The 17,740-nt window shown below is 41.0% G+C and overlaps 1 protein-coding gene across 1 annotated transcript in view; it reads right to left on the bottom strand.

Moving 5' to 3' along the window:
* Positions 1–17,740, bottom strand: part of LOC147596817 (ras GTPase-activating protein 1-like) — a 96,278-nt gene that overhangs the window by 72,550 nt on the left and 5,988 nt on the right. The window contains exon 3 of the mRNA XM_086769652.1: positions 1,090–1,106. Within this exon, the coding sequence (XP_086625778.1) occupies positions 1,090–1,106 (17 nt within the window). The remainder of the gene's footprint in view (positions 1–1,089; positions 1,107–17,740) is intronic.

Raw genomic sequence — 17,740 nt, 5'->3', positions numbered from 1 at the left:
TTATCTTTGATCTGAGGGCACAAGAATGAAGCATGTAAAAATGAGATACTTCTTGCTAAGAACTTTAATGAGTTCCAGAATTAATTTCCTAAGCTGAGCCTTCAGTAAGAAAATGTGAGCTGCTTCAAGAGCCTATTTAGCTAAATTTCACCTATTTATTGGTGGCTTTTTTTTTTCTTTCCCAAAAGGCAATCAGTGTTCCTTTTAGTAAATATATATATCAGGTAGGATTAGAAGAAATCTTTTGAGTTGCAAAGCTTGATCTTATGCTGTTGTCACATCTCTGTCTATTTTAAAGCTTATTACACTGTTTGTCCTTACAGTACTTGAAACTTTTAGAACCCTGCTTTAATAAAGTCATTAAAATGTATTACCTTTTGAATGTACACTTATTTCACCTTCTATCCTTGTTTACTATTTTTATTAAGATTTATTGAGGTTTTTGGTTCATCTGTTTTGTTTAAGTCCATAGTTTGTGTATGCTCTGAAATGGCTAGTATTGGCAATGCGTACAAGTCCCACAGTTAATGGCTTGGCACAGCGGGTATACTGAGGAATGTCTATGAGAGTGACTTTCCATTTTAGTTGCCTGGTTCCTAATCTTGAAGTGCAGCAGTGTTCTATTTTTCTACACACTGTTTCAAAGGGAGTTTAGAACAGGTAACTGAGAAAGGCAGACTTATTCTTTATTAGGCTTATGTATGCTTTGTACCTCCACTTAGAAAAATGTATAGGGATCAAAAAAGGAGTAAAAACCCCACTTTCCTAGAAGAGTGTGAAGCACTCTTAATTTCATGTATGCTGGATAAAGGACAATTGCTTGGCTTTTTTGCCCCCCCCCAGCTTCAGATTAGTTTGAACTCTCTTGTTTCATTATCTTACACATCCATCCATCCACTGTAGAAGTTGAAAGGTTTGCAGAGCTTTTTCTGTCAGGAAGTTTTGTAAAGTGGAGAACTGTAAAGACCCAGTCAAAAATTGGTAACTAACAAGACAGAGGAAGGCAATGAATTTAATAATGTATGAGTGAAACTTACGTTAATTTAATCTTTATGAATAATGTGCGTAAAGGAAATAATGCAACCTTACACGATATCTGCATAAATCTAACAAAGATGGGACAAGGTGTTAAAAGGCATAGTTTGGATAAAAAATGATGGTGCTAAGAATGCATTTAACATTTTAGGCTGAGAGAAACTAGAAAGGCTAATGTGAAGCTTGAACAGTGAAATAGGTACATCAACTCTTCAGCTATTTATTATCAGGGATGGAAAGCAGAATAAAAAAGAAACAAATGAGAATACAGGATATCTTGGTTGTTTTCTCCTCTCTTCATGAAACTGTTCTTGAGATTTCTGTATGCCACTTGAAAATGAGGATTTTTCCTGGTTCAAGGTAATTGTATCTCTGATCCTAATGGGAACAGAACCCCCATAGTCTCAGGAAATGATAATAAGATTCTGTAATGTTGTGAAAGGTATGAAGGTGGTGACTGTGAATTTATAGGTAGGGAGCTTTGACCATGTCTCCTAGAAGTTCTCTGCTATTCTTTTGTATTTTGTTGAAGCAGTCAGGTATGGCTAAGGAGAAGAGTGAAATGGGTGTGGCATTTGATGATGGATTTTTCTGCTCACTATAATTTGGTTTTTAGACTGAAACAGGGAGGTTTACAACAGTTATCAACATCTTCATTTCTACTGAGTTGCTGAAAAACACTTTTGCTCCCCCTTCAGTGCTTTCTCCTTCCATTCCTTCCTCCCTGAGCTACTGTGTTCCTAAGTTAAAATTGCAGCATACTGTAAAAGCAAAATGCTTCAGTGGAACAACAAAGCCTCGGAATATTTGATTTTCCCATATGTAAAAAGGAAATATGTAAATAAAGAGATTGGGTTGAACCACATCTGAATACTTTCTGTTCTTTTCTATTATCTCATTTATCACAGTACTTATTGTGGAAAGGTGCTAGTGCTAATTTCAGTTTCCCCATATCCCAATAGCATGAATTAATCTGTTAGCAAGCTAGCACGTTCAACAATTCATTGAGGACTCAGCATCAACAGTGTCCCAATCAGTTTTTAGTTTTTCTAACCAATACTAACACAAGTCCTTTAAAGGCCTGTATTCAGTTATTCTTAAGTTTTAACTATAAAATAGAATTTACCTATGTGCTTACAATTTAAGTCAAATATGTGTGTATATTTGCATATGCATATTTACTAAAATAAGCTTTAAAGGAACAAATCTCAGTGTTATGAAAACTGCTATTTTCAATTGTATAGTACAATTTATTTCTCTAGGTTCTGAAGTATGAAACGCTTTTTTTTTTTTTTTTTGTCTGTTTTACAGTAGGGAGGTTCAGTGAGCATCCAGGTTGTGGTGTACAAACTAGAACCTAGACATATTTTCAGAAGTGCTTTTACAGCAGAATGTGAATGCTAAGTAATATAGTAAACAATATAGAAAGCAATGGGAAAAAACCCAACAGCTCCTTATTGTGTCTCCATTATCCATCCTGTTCATGGAAAGAAGCTAAGACCTGGGGGTGGTGGTGGAGTGGTGATGTGGGGGGTGAGAGGCAACCAGTATGACATCATTTGAATTAAAGACTGTCTCATAATAGATATGCACCTGTCCTGGCTCTGGCTAGAACAGAGTTAACTTTCACCTGAGCTGGGAGAGGAGCTGGTGGCTCCTGTGGCTGGGGGACACAGCTGGGATAAGTTACCAATTAGCCAACAGCTGGGGTAAGTTTACCCAAGTTGGCCAAAGGGCTCTTCCATCCCATGGGACATCGTGCTCAGTATATCAGTGAGGAGGGGGCTGAGGCAAGTCTTCTGCTCCTTGGGAGGGAACTGGGCATTGTGATCAATCTGTGAGCTATTATACTGTAAATTATGTGCTTCAGTATTTTCTGTTATTGGGGTTTGTTTTCCATCTCTGTTTTGTTTTTTTTTTCTGTTATTCTTTTTTTTTTATTATTATTATTTTTTTATTTCAACCCACAAGTTTTGCCTTCTTTTCTTTACCCCTTCTCCTCCTTGTCCCACTGGAGGGTGGGGGGAGTGAGAGAGAGAGAGAGAGAGACAGACAGAGAGAGAGAGAGAGACAGAGAGACAGAGACTGCGTAGTTTGGTCCTGAGTGGGGCTAAACTATGACAGTTCTTTACATTCTGATGATGTAAAATACATTGACAAGAGAAAAAAAGTGATAGTTCACATCTTGTTATTCCAGTATGGAGAATTGTGTTCATTAAAAACAGTGTGAAAGCATGATTTTTGAAGAGGGGTATTTTTCACTACCAAAACTATGTATTAGCAAGCTAATTAATAATACAATAATTTGTTATTACTGAAGTTGTAGGATAGGTTTAGCCAGTTAATTCTTCCCTTCTAGAGGAACTCATACTTGGAGCATAACATAATAAAAACAATGTAAAATATCTCTTAGTTATTATTTTAGTTGTTATTAATAAGCACAATTTAGCCCAAAGATGTGTTTGCTATTATTTTCCTAAATTAAATCCTCCATTTTCAGAACTAATTTTCTTATTCACAGAAGTATTCTATTCTCAAAAATACATTTTCAAGACCAATACATTTCTGGAAAACAGCATAGATTTGATATGCCATAGATCAAGTTTGCAGATAATACATAACAACTACAGTTCAAAGTCTCATTCTAGTGTTTGATTTCACAGGGACTAGAACATGCAGCATCATTAGAGGTTAAGTTAACAGGAAGATTAGAAATGTTGGATTAAGCAACTTCCCTAAGCGTGTGCATGGAACTGTAGCCCGTAGCTCAGGAGATGTGTTCTGAGAGCTGCCACATACAAAACTGACTAGAACAAGGAAATTACAGTGAACCACATCATGCTATCCCTGTCCCAGGCCAGTCTATTAATACCAAATTATCTCATTCCACAGTGATAACCACTAAAATAATTCAGTGATATGTAAAGATCACAGTTACATAGCCTATTCACATGGAACAAGTTTACTACTCCAAGCATCTTTATTATTTGACCCAGGTATTTATCTGATGACAGAATTGCAGACAATGTTTTTATATTCAAATAGATTGTCCAAACAGCTTCCCCATCCCATTTTAACACAGGAAACCTTATTGTACCAACGCAGATACTTTATATATCAAAAGCCTAGTGATGATCAAAGTGATATGCTAGTTAGAGCAGGTTCAATACTGTTTTATCTTAGGCTAGACAGACAATGGCAGATCTGTGAAAAAACATAATCAGGTAAAAGTCCAACTGCACCAACCTCCAAGTGATGTAAAATTCAGCAATAGTACAAACATTCACCTTAGCACAAATGAGTGCTCTCTTCCAATTCTGCACATATGACTGTGATAACAACGTTTTTAACCTTCGATCTGATTTGCAGCATCCTAGAGGTTGTAATAGTTAGTTATTTTCAGCATGACATCATTTCCTCAGCTAATCATTATTGGCAAAAAGACACCACCATCAATGGATAAAACAAATGATGAGATACTCCTTCAGGAACAAGGTCTTGCAGTCTATAACCACAACATGGCTTATTACAAGTTTTAAATTCATTAAGAGCTAGCAAGAAAGAGAGTACTGATAGATGTGAAGCTAAATCGAAAGGGAATAGTTGAAGAAATTATTACAAAAACATTTTCATATTGATTTAAATTATTTTTTAACATCAATGGAACCCTCAAAACCACCTTTGTTTTCATCTTCCAGGTCTTAAAACCATAACAACATAAACAGTGCTGTTGGGGAATTTTTATGGTACCCCTTGAGGCGAATTAAACACACGTTTCTGCTTAAATATGTAAAAAAAAAAAAAAAAAAAAAAAAGAACAATGCATTGGGCAGAGTTCTACCGCCATAAGCGGTTCTACAAGGAGTCTGCAAAGATGCCTCATGAGCTGATTCCTTATATACACTTGCACCAGCACCAATTCCGTGAGCATGGGACACCTCAGCCCGGCCTTGGGTCCATCCCCTGGTTCAGCTCTGCCACCCAAAGGTGGCCCCTGAGAGCTGGCATTCTAGGATGGTTACAAGACAATGCTGGGGCTGTTTCTTATCTCATCACCAAGGGAAACTTCACTCCCTTGCAGGGAGTAGTTCTGTCTCTGGCATTCCTGCTTCCAGCCAGTTTAACCCCTTCTGCAGTTAGGCCTTCTTGCCCTCCATGCCAGATCATTCCTCAGTTACAATTTGAATTTCCCCTTCAGCGCACTGCACAAAACAATTGTTCCCTAAGACATGCTGTCTTTTTTTTTTTGTATATTGGGAACAAAGATATGTTATACCTCTCAACTCTGACATCAAATAATGTTTTTCAAAGAGCATATACAAGAAATGGCATTGTCTAGCTCAGGTGACATCTTCCACTCTGAAAAACTTGTGTGGAAAGTTTCCTTTGTTAAGCTAGTATCACCTCATCTTTCTAATTCAGAAAACAACATGATATTAGCATGACCTAATGTCTGTTGTTGTGACTTGATTTCTTGGCTTACCTTTCTAGAAGTTCAAGACACAAGGTAGACCTTCCCTTGACAGTCCTCACATGCTGTTTTGAAGAATGGCAATATCTTTTTTTTTACCTTTCCCGATCTCTGCTCTTCTCTTCACTAAGCATATCTTTTTTTTTTTCTTTTTCTCCTCTTGCAGGTCCAAGGTATTTAATTCTACCAGCATTTTCTCTCATATACAGCTCCCTGGATGGCTTTTTAATATGTTACTGCTTCTGATTAGTAACAGCCTCCCAAAAATTACTGTACCATCACTATACTCTCCATAAAAACAACTCTAAAGTGTGCCCTCCCAGGACCACTCAAGTTGATTATTTTACAGTTCTAAGAATGCTTCTTCTGTCATCTCACACATATCTAGTTTGCATAACCTACTCATAATAAACCAGCTAGAAGAAAAACAGGCACATAGATATAAGGCTTCCTCTTCTAGGTCAGCAAAATTTCCAATGAGATCTATCCTTCCAAGCAAAGACCCAAGCAGAGAATCTGTCCTGGTTTTGGCAGGGATGGAGTTAATTTTTCTCTCAGTAGCCAGTGTGTTTTGGATTTCAGATGTGAAGAATGTTGATAAAAACGCTCTGATGATAGGAGTTGTTGTTAATGAGACCAAGGACACTGTCTGGCTTTCCAAGTCTCGTTAAAGTCTCATTAACGTGCAGATGCAGGAAGCTGGGAGAAAGACAGACAGAATAATTGACCCAAACTGGCCAAAGAGAGTATTCCATGGCATAAACATCATGCTCAGTATATAAGTGGGGGTTGCCCATGGCGGGGAAATCCCATTCTTCTCTCTCGCTTGCTGGCATTGTTCCCGCTACCTTGCTGGCTCGTTTTCGCTCCTTTGCTTGCTGCTCAGTGTCGTTTCTGTGATTGCTGCTCGGGACAGGCTGTGTCCGTCATTCAGACATTGGGTGGTGAGAAATCGTACATTGTTCATTTTGTATATTTTGTACATATTAATATCCTTATATTCTGTTATTTTTGTAGTTTTCCTTTGCTATTTTAGTAAACTGTTTTTATCTCAACCCCCTTAAAGTTACCGTTACGGGCAAAACAGACTCGACTTGGGGAAAAACTATTCATTTATTACTAAAAACAAAGCAGGATAATGAGACAGAGAACAAGATAACCTCCCCCCACCCCTCCCTCTTCCCGGGCTTAACATTATCTCTACCTCCTTCCCCCCTCCACGAACAGCACAGTGGGGAAGAGGGAATGGGGGTTATGGTCAGTTCATCACATGTCGCTTTACGCTGCTCCGTCCTCCTTGGGGGAAGAACTCCTCACATTCCTCCCCTGCTCCAGTGTGGGGTCCCACCCACGGGCTGCAGTCCTTCGTGAACTGCTCCAGCGTGGGTCATTTCTTTCACGGGGTGCAGTCCCTCCAGAACGGCTGCCCCAGCGCAGGCCCTCCATTGGCCACAGCCTCCTTCAGGCATCCACCTGCCCCAGCATGGGATCCTCCACAGGCTGCAGGTGGATCTCTGCTCCTCCGTGGGCCTCCACAGGCTGCAGGGGGACAACCTGCTCCACCATGGTCGTCACCATAGGCTGCAGGGGAATCTCAGCATTACTCCTCCCCCTCCTTCTTCACTGACCTTGGTGTCTGCAGCCGTTCCTCTCACAAGAAATTCTTCACAATCAGGCTCAGGCAGATGCCTCTCAGGTTCTCTTCACATCTCCTCTCTTCACTTCTTGCAGCCGGGCCGGGCTGCGTTGGGCCCAGATGGCCGCCCAGTGGGAGGCCAGAGGGTGAGGCCTGCAAGGCCCACAAGACTCGCACCTCCCCTCTAGGTTCTGAAGTATGAAACGCTTTTTTGGGGTGGTTTTTTTTTTGTCTGTTTTACAGTAGGGAGGTTCAGTGAGCATCCAGGTTGTGGTGTACAGACTAGAACCTAGACATATTTTCAGAAGTGCTGGATGCTTTCAAATGCAATTGAAGTAAGCAGGAGTTTTTCACATGTAAAAACCTATATATATATATTGCCGAGTACTTTGGAAAAACAGATGTAGACATCTCAAACTTGAGATGTAATGTTAATGGACGCTTGTGAACTCAGTCTGAATACCTCAACCTCTTATAAGTAAAATAAAATTAATACCATTTCTTTGTCTTGTGGGAGAATTTTAAGAACCAATTAGTTCATGTGTGTGATGTGTTTAGCTTTCATAATAGTAGTGCTATTGAAAACCTCCCAAGGTTGCAAAGCCACTTATGTTTTCTCTTTTGGTGCACCTGATAATAGCTATTGTATTTTCAGGGCACTAGCTGTGTGATTCAGAATGCTGTTTAGTTATATTTGCTCAAAACATTGTGAAAATAGTGGATTATTGTTGTGGTTTAACCTCAGCTGGCAACTAAGCACCACACTACTACCCCTCAGTAGGATGGGGGGAGAATCAGAGGAGTAAAAGTGCTAAAACTCATGGGTTGAGATAAAGACAGTTTAAGAATTAAAAAAGGAGGAGAAAAAATGTGGGGGACACACATGACACACACCACCAACAAACCAAACAAAAACAAGTGATGCAAAAGAAAACAGTTGCTCACCACCAACTGACTGATGCCTAGCCAGTCCCTGAGCAACCACAGCCCCTGCCAATCTCCATCCTTCCACTTTTATTGCTGAGCACGATGTCATATGGTATGGAATATCCCTTTGGTCAGTTGGGGTCAGCTGTCCCAACTGTGTCCCCTCACAACTTTTTGTGGACCTCCAGCTTACTCCCTGGCAAGGACAGTGTGAGGAGCAGAGAAGGCCTTGACTCTGTGTAAGCACTGCTCAGCAATAATGAAAACATCCCTGTATTATCAACACTATTTTTAGTACAAATCCAAAACATAGCCCCATACAAGCTACTATGAAGAAAATTAACTCTATCTCAGTCAAAACCAATAGAATTATCATCTTTTAAAACTTGCAAAGTTAATGTTGGAAATAAAGAAGTGTTCCTAGTTAGGACTAGGCAAGAAAATGAGAGGTGACTAGAAATTATAGGGACCTTATCCTTGGCAATGATGAAGGGTATAAATCGTAGTAGTAGTGATTTACTGTTTGGAATGAGTACATTTGATAAGAGTCATGGTCAGAGGGTCAGCTTTCTTTTTATGAATAGCTGGGCAAGTTTTGTTTTTTTTTTACTTTGATACCCTCCCATCCAAACTTTAATTGTTTTTCTGAGACTAATATTATAGTATGCTGTAGGTAAGACAACATTTTGCATCTTTTTAGGAAAAAAATATATTTGGTGTAAAGTTGAGAGATGTTAAGCATTGCTTCTAACTGAATGCATTAAGCATTTGGCAGTCAAAACAGCATCAAATTTAAGTTATTGATCTTGACCTATGAAATTCTAAATGGTACAGAGCCTCCTAAGTGTCCTGGGTCTGGCTGGGCTGGAGTTAACTTTCTTCATAGCAGCCCCTGTGGTGCTTTGTTTTGTATTTGTGGCTAAAACGGTGTTGATAACACACTGGTATTTTGGCTGTTGCTGAACAGTGCTTGCACAGTATCAAGGCTTTCTCAGTTTCTCACTCTGCTCCCCCTGCCCTCCAGCAAGTAGGCTAGGAGTGGGCAAGAAGTTGAGAGGAGAGACAGCCAAGAAAGCTGACCGAAGTTGACCAAAGGTATATTCCATACCATATGAGTTCATGGTCTGCAATTTAAAAAAAAAAAAAAAAAAAAAAAAAAAAAAAGTGTATGGGGGGAGGAGGGAGGGAGATGGGGAGATGTGTGTGCCTTCCAAGATAGCCCTTGCTCAGAGACTGGCTGGGCATTGATCCACTTGTGGGAGGTACTGAGTGATTGCCTTTGCCTTTGCATTGCTTCTGTTGTTTTTGTTTTCTTTTTTCCCCCAGTCCCCTTCCTTCATTCTTCCTTCACTTATTAAACTTTATCTCAACCCATGTATTTTTTTTGCTTTTGCTCTTCCTATTCTCTACCCTGTTCTGCTGGGGGTTGGGAGGAGTGAGCAAGCAGCTGTGTGGGTGGTTAGATGCTGGCTGGGGTCAACTCACCACAGACATGATCTTTCTAAAGTTGCCTCAAGTGCTATACAGTTGTACAGACAAAACAACTCTTTCCCTGATTTAACTTGTTTTAATCAGGATGAAGAGAAGCAAAGGAGAGCTCTATATTAACAAGACTGCAGCTTTGCCAATATAAACTATCTACACTGGTACTGCTTCTGCTGGTATATGTGATCTGTATCTGTATAGTCTATTTGACTTTCATTCTGATAAAAGTTCTCAAAGCCAACTTTCACTTCCATTTCATAGAAAAAAATGTTTCTGGCAAGATTTTTATCAACAACTAAGCTGGTTTTGGTTTTTTACTCTTAACTTTGCAATTTTTCATTTTTTTTCTTATGTATTTTAAGCAAAAATATCACTTTCATATCTCTTCCAAAATGCTTTTTTTGCAACTCTTGCAAGACATACGTGAACTGGTAGAATCAGTAAGTGAATGGTCTGAAATAGTTGATAATTTATACAGCTACTGCTTTATACTATTTAAAAGTTTTCCTTTTTAAGAAGTTTTGAGAACAACATTTGACAACACTTGGCTTGCTTTGCTTCAGTTGTTGCTCCCTCCACTGCTACTTCCCCCCCCCCCCCCATTTGATTGTTTGGGGTAGAAAGAGGTCTGACTAGAGTTTTGTAAATAAAAGAAAATTGAGGCAAGAGTAAGGAATGTTTGAATGATGAGTCTAACCTTTGCCTTAAACTGAAGTGTTCTTTTGTCATATTTTACAGTCTGAGTTGCTGTACATTTGTATTTGCTTTTAATAAGCTGTGTGCTGGGTTTGGGGAAGACTTTTTTGGCTGAAATATGGTCTGGTGACTGCTGTCATTTTGTTTAGGTGCAGGCTTTGATACTGTGATCTGTGTTTGTCATTTGAGAAACAGGTTATAGCCTGAATTGAAGCCTGAGTAGGCTTAAAATACAACAGCCTGAGTCAAATCAGTTACCTCTGGTTCTTCTCATTTACTGAAAATGAGCAAATTGAGGAGGAAAGAAAAAGCTGGTTATAGAGAGCCTTTGTCCCCTTTGGATGGGTTGGAGTGCTTTACTCCAGTTTGAGTTATTTGGGGAAATGGGTTATCTGAACCTGTAAAGTTTTAAAAATTCTGTGTATTGGAAATAAGTAATTTGAGAGAGGTTGCACATATAAATATCTGATAACATTATTTGAAACAAAGGTTTGGAATATTGCATCAGTTTTAACTGAGAACTTTCATTAGTTTCACAGGTCTGTTCTGTAAAAAGAAACAGAAGTCTTAAATTCTAGGGACACTCATGGTTACATTCGTTTTTTAGGTGGTATCATGGAAAACTCGACAGAGCAATTGCAGAAGAACGTCTTTGGCAAGCGGGAAAACCTGGAAGTTACCTTATTCGAGAGAGTGATCGAAGACCGGGTTCATTTGTGCTTTCATTCCTTAGTAAAACAAATGTCAATCATTTTAGGTGAGAATTAAATGTTTTCTTTTAAAACACTGTAACCTGTTTATTTGTGCTTTTAGATCTTAGAACAGTATAGAAAACAATTATATTATAAATTGAATATTTTTACTTTTCTTTTTATCCATGTATGGTATAGCTCTTTACTAGAGTTTAATTGTTTTAAACCATGCTACTTAAAAATTCTTTTACAAGCTAAAGAATGAAAATGCGAGGAAACCAACGTCATCAGAATAGAGAAGCTTGTCTAAAGCTGTTGTAACTAAATTTACAGTAACATGCCGGCTTCCTATTGGTAATCTGAGGAGATTGTTTTGAGACTGTTCCTCAGTTATTGCAGCTCACAGGACATACTTACATGTCAAAGTCATAGCAAATCTGAGTGCTTCCTTTATAAGAAAGAAATAATAAGGAGAAACAAAGAGGTTATGTACTGAATAATATGAGGATTTGCTGGAATCAGCTTTCAGTATGTGTTAGAATTAGTTGTTCTGAATATAAACTCCCACCTGGAGTACTGTGTCCAGTTCTGGAGCCCCCAACACAAGAAGGACATGGACCAGTTGGAGAAGGTCCAGAGGAGGGCCACAAAGATGATAAAAGGGCTGGAGCACCTCTCTTATGAGGACAGGCTGAGAGAGTTGGGGCTGTTCAGCCTGGAGAAGAGGAGGCTCCGGGGAGACCTGATAGCGGTCTTCCAGTACCTCAAGGGGGCCTACAAGAAAGATGGGGAAAGGCTGTTTAGTAGGGCCTGTTGCAATAGGACGAGGGGTAATGGTTTTAAAATAGAGGGGGGTAGATTTAGATTAGAAATTAGGAAAAATTTTTTTTACGATGCGAGTTATAGAACACTGGCACAGGTTGCCCAGAAAGGTGGTGGAAGCCCCATCTCTGGAAACGTTCAAGGCCAGGCTGGATGAGGCTCTGAGCAACCTGACCTAGTCAGGGATGTCCCTGCTCCTTGCAGGGGGGTTGGACTAGATGACCTTTGAAGGTCCCTTCCAACCCTAACCATTCTATGATTCTATGATTCTATGATTCTATAAATAGCCCTTTATCTGAAATTGTAACCAGGATTATTTTACCATTAGCAAGTTATATGCATTAATTTATTCTCATTTATAGAATCATAGAATCTTTAAGGTTGGAAAAGACCTCCAAGATCATCAAGTCCAACCATCAACCTAACACCACCATGTCCACTAAACCATGTCCTGGAGTGCCACATCTACACATTCTTTGAACACCTCTAGGGATGGTGACTCCACCACTTCCCTGGGCAGCCTGTTCCAGTGCCTGACCACTCTTTCAGTAAAGAAATGTTTCCTAATATCCAACCTAAACCTCCTCTGATGCAACTTGAGGCCATTTTCTCTTGTCCTATCACTAGTTACTTGGGGGAAGAGACCAACACCTGCCTCCCTACAACCTCCTTTCAGGTAGCTGGAGAGAGCAACGCGGTCTCCCCTCAGCCTCCTCTTCTCCAGACTAAACAATCCCAGTTCCCTCAGCCGCTCCTCATAAGACTTGTGCTCCAGACCCCTCACCAGCTTCGTTGCCCTTCTCTGGACCCGCTCCAGCAACTCAACGTCCTTCTTGTGCTGAGGGGCCCAAAACTGCACACAGTATTCGAGGTGTGGCCTCACCAGTGCCGAGTACAGGGGCACGATCACTTCCCTGCTCCTGCTGGCCACACTGTTCCTGATGCAAGCCAGGATGCTGTTGGCCTGCTTGGCCACCTGGGCACACTGCTGGCTCATGTTCAGCTGGCTGTCTACCAGCACCCCCAGGTCCCTTTCCTCTGGGCAGCTTTCCAGTCCCTCTTCCCCAAGCCTCTAGCGTTGCATGGGGTTGTTGTGACCCAAGTGCAGGACCCGGCACTTGGCCTTGTTCAACCTCAGCCCATTGATCCAGCCTGTCCAGATCCCTCTGCAGAGCCTTCCTACCCTTGAGCCAGATCGACACTCCCACTCAGTTTAGTGTCATGTGCAAACTTAGTGTAAATGAGATATATTCTGGGAAGCACTCGAATGTTAGTCAGCAAGTAGTATGTTGCAGTGTAATGTTCATCTTCACAAAACAGGATATCAAGTGCATCTTCAGCAGCAGAAAAAACCTTTGTCAGCTATCTAGATAACAAGAAATAAACAGAAAGCAAATTTACTTGGAAAACAAACTGAAATAGCATGCTCGTGTTTACATCATGCTGTCTGAGCTAACAACTCATGCTTCTCAGCTATACTGATTCTTGTTTGGGAACTGGTTACTATGTAGCAGTAGTAGAAAATTAAATTATGTTAATACTTGCTTTTTAAGTGCTGTTTTTAAGAGTCTTATTAAAAATAACTTCTGCTTATTGTAGCCATTATCAGGTGTTGAATGTTGGTTCATGTCCACCAGAAAATTGTTTCTGGCATCTCAGAAAATGGGAAACCATTAAAGACTACTTCCTAAGAAAGGGATCCTTATAATCTTTTAAAATCTTAAAGAATCTTTCCTTCTTGGATCCATTAAATATGTGAAGAGATAACTATTCAAAGGAAACTAATTTATTTGCTAATAATGTACTTCATAGAACGGACATGCTTTTCGTTTAATTTATTGACTGCAGAGCGTATATGTTTGTGTTATTAGAAGGGCAGGTGCTATATTTAAATATTTTTCAGCCTCCAGAATGGCAGTCTTGAAGTTATTTCAGCCAAATATAGGCATGCGTCCACTGGATCCCCCAGACTGGAAGTGTCGTTTTCACCAAAGCTTGTTCTTTGCCAATTGCTCCTCTTGATGCAGCCCAGGATGCAGTTGGCCTTCTAGGCCGCAAGGGCGCATTGCCGGCTCATGTTGAGCTTCTCATCTACCAGCACTCCCAAGTCCTTCTCCTCAGGGCTGCTGACAATCCGTTCTCCACCCAGCCTATATTTGTGCCTGGGATTGCCCTGACCCATGTGCAGGACCTTGCACTTGGCCTGGTTGAACTTCATGAGGTTCTCATAGGACCACCTCTCCAGCCTGTCAAGGTCCCTCTGGATGGCATCTCTTCCCTCCAGCGTGTCGACGGCACCACACAGCTTGGTGTTGTTGGCAAACTTGCTGAGGGTGCACTCTATCCCACTGTCCATGTCACCGACAAAGATGTTGAACAGGGCCGGGCCCAACACGGACCCCTGAGGAACACCACTCATCACCGGTCTCCACTTGGACGTTGAGCCGTTGACCACCACTCTCTGAGTGCGGCCATCCAGCCAGTTCCCTATCCACAGAGTGGTCCCTCCATCAAACCCATGCCTCTCCAGTTTAGAGAGAAGGGTGTCATGTGGGACAGTGTCAAATGCCTTGCACAAGTCCAGGTAGATGATGTCAGTTGCTCGTCCCTTGTCCACCGATGCCATCACTCCATCATAGAAGGCCACCAAATTGGTCAGGCACGATTTGCCCTTAGTGAAGCCATGTTGGCTGTCACCAATCACCTCCTTGCTCTCCAGTGCCTTAGCATGGTTTCCAGGAGAATCTGCTCCATGACCTTGCCAGGCACAGAGGTGAGGCTGACCGGCCTGTAGTTCCCTGGGTCTTCCTTGTTCCCCTTTTTAAAAATGGGGGTTATGTTCCCCCTCTTCCAGTCATCGGGGACCTCACCAGACTGCCACGCCTTCTCAAATACAATGGCCAGCGGCTTGGCCACTTCATCCGCCAGTTCCCTCAGGACCTGCGGGTGCATCTCATCAGGTCCCATGGACTTGTGCACCTTCAGGTTCCTCAGATGTTCCCGAACCTGCTCTTTTGCTATAGTGGGCAGTTCTTCATTCTCCCAGTCCCTGCCTTTGCCTTTCACAACTTGGGTGGCGTGACAAGAGCCCTTGTTGGTGAAGACTGAGGCAAAAAAGTCATTGAGCACCTCAGCCTTCTCCATGTCCTGGGTAACCAGGTCACCCGTTTCCTTCCAGAGGGGGCCCGCGTTCTCCTTGGACCTCCTTTTGTCCCCGATGTACCTATAGAAGCCTTTCTTGTTGCCCTTGATGTCCCTGGCCAGATTCAATTCTGTCAGGGCTTTAGCCTGCCTCAAGTGATCCCTGGCCGCTTGCACAACCTCTCTGTAATCCTCCCAGGCTACCTGTCCCCGCTTCCACCCTCTCTATATATATATAATGTATCAGAATATATAGAGAATCATATATATATATATATGAGAGAGATATATATATCCTATATATGATATGTATATCATAAGACTTCCTCCTTTGGCAGAAGTGCTCACCAAGCCACTTTCAATCATTTATCAGCAGTCCTGGCTAAGCAGGGAGGTCTCAGTTGACTGGAGGTTAGCAAATGTGACGCCCATCTACAAGAGGGGCCGGAAGGAGGCTCTGGGGAACTACAGGCCTGTCAGTCTGACTTCGGTGCCAGGGAAGGTTCTGGAGCAGATAATATTGAGTGACATCACATGGCACATACAGGATAACAAGGTGATCAGGCCCAGTCAGCATGGGTTTATGAAAGGCAGGTCCTGCTTGACTAACCTGATCTCCTTCTATGACCAGATGACCCTCCTAGTGGATGAGGGAAAGGCTGTGGATGTTGTTTACCTGGACTTTAGTAAAGCCTTTGATGCCGTTTCCCACAGCATTCTCCTGGAGAAACTGGCTGCTCATGGCTTGGACAGGTGTACCCTGTGATGGGTAAAAAACTGGCTGGATGGCCGAGCCCAGAGAGTTGTGGTGAACGGAGTTAAATCCAGTTGGCGGCCGGTCACAAGCGGTGTTCCCCAGGGCTCAGTGCCGGGGCCAGTTCTGTTTAATGTCTTTATCAACGATCTGGATGAGGGGTTTGATTGCACCCTCAGTAAGTTTGCAGATGACACCAAACTGGGCGGGAGTGTCGATCTGCTCAAGGGTAGGAAGGCTCTGCAGAGGGATCTGGACAGGCTGGATCAATGGGCCGAGGTCAATTGTATGAGGTTGAACAAGGCCAAGTGCTGGGTCCTGCACTTGGGTCACAACAACCCCATGCAACGCTAGAGGCTTGGGGAAGAGTGGCTGGAAAGCTGCCTGGCAGAAAAGGACCTGGGGGTGCTGGTAGGCAGCCAGCTGAACATGAGCCAGCAGTGTGCCCAGGTGGCCAAGCAGGCCAACAGCATCCTGGCTTGTATCAGAAATAGTGTGGCCAGCAGCACTAGGGATACTTTATGTTCTTTTATATTATCTCATTTATCACAGTACTTATTGGACTCAATGATCTTAAAGGTCTTTTCCAACCTAAATGATTCTGTGATCCTAAAAATGATTGTTTTGACACTCTGTAACAAGAGTTCTGGTGGAAAGTATGCTGGTTTTCCCACTTACTACATAATTTATTGAAACTAGTATTCTGAAGGTTTCATAAAACTGCTGATTTTTAAATTTTTACTGAAAAGTATCATCTTTAGGTAGATCAAATGTCTTGTACACTTTTTTCCCTATGTATAACTAAAGGAATATTTCAGTCCCTCTGTCAGTATTTTCTCCCTTCTCCAAGTTGCTTTTCCAGATAGCCCTTCACATTTTTAAAGAAGTGTTATTACTCAGGAATGCTGTTCAACTTCTGCATTGCTAGAAAAATTCAGGTCCTCTTGATATCATCAATTTACATAACTGATTGTTTCTTTGGATTGTCTGGTCAAAAATATTGTTTCAACTTATGTACGTTTTTCCTTATACAAATGAGTATTGTGTAGTACAAATGTTTTAAAAACTGTTAACTCTCTTACCTGAATTTCTGACTGGTTTTAGAACTTGTATTGCATAGCAATATGAACAGACATGGTATTTTTCATTTTTTGGTATGACAAGTGTGTTCACAAATATGCCCCCCCACCTCTCTGCAAAAAAAAAAACAACCCCACCCAAAAAACATGCAAAAAAACTACATCCATATCCACACCCCAACTACATAAGTTAGCGTTTAAGATGAGCAATTTTATAATAATTTTCTTTTGTGTTAAGCTATTGAAAATTTTTAAGCATTTTTCCTATTTATTAGCAGGCTTTTAAATTGAGTACATTATTATTACGAAGTCATTTCTTATTTTTTAGCATGGATACTCAACTAACTGTAGAAAAGTGACTAAGTTTTGAAGGTATTTCAGTATTCTGCACTGTATAATTAAGTGCAGTTATTTGTTACAAAATATATTGATACTTTGCCAAATTTATACAGGCCTGTCATATAACCTGTATGTTCTGCATGATAGAAGTATTAATGCTGTTATCTCTACTAATGTAGTATGTCATTTGTTCAGGACGCTGGTAATTGCATTTTTGTGTTTAATTTCATTTAGTTCTAGCAAATCTGCTTACTTTTTTGTAAATCTACATCTCCTTTACCGTCTTCAGATATTTTTATGTTGTGATGTTTATCAGTAATTGCTGATGAGATATTCATTAGTTAAGGAGGGGGAGTGTGTGTGTATATATATGAGAGAGAGAGAGTTTGTAATATTGCATTTTGTTGAACGTAGACAGCCTGCTTTAAAAACTCAACGTTATCCTAACTTCCTTTTAAAAAACAAAAAAAAATCACAAAACCAACAAAAAAAATACCCCAGTGATTTGTAGCAAAAGATTTTCTTCTGTCAAGTTTCCTTTTCTTTATTAACAGAATTATTGCCATGTGTGGAGACTATTACATTGGTGGACGTCGCTTTGCTTCACTCTCTGACCTAATTGGTTATTACAGTCATGTGTCTTGTTTGCTGAAGGGGGAAAAA

The sequence above is a fragment of the Chlamydotis macqueenii genome, chromosome W (assembly GCF_036417535.1).
Source record: "Chlamydotis macqueenii isolate bChlMac1 chromosome W, bChlMac1.mat, whole genome shotgun sequence".
In the NCBI taxonomy this organism is placed as follows: Eukaryota; Metazoa; Chordata; class Aves; order Otidiformes; family Otididae; genus Chlamydotis; species Chlamydotis macqueenii.
The sequence above is the reverse complement of the archived record's forward strand: the minus strand, read 5'-3'. Positions and strand labels throughout refer to the sequence as shown.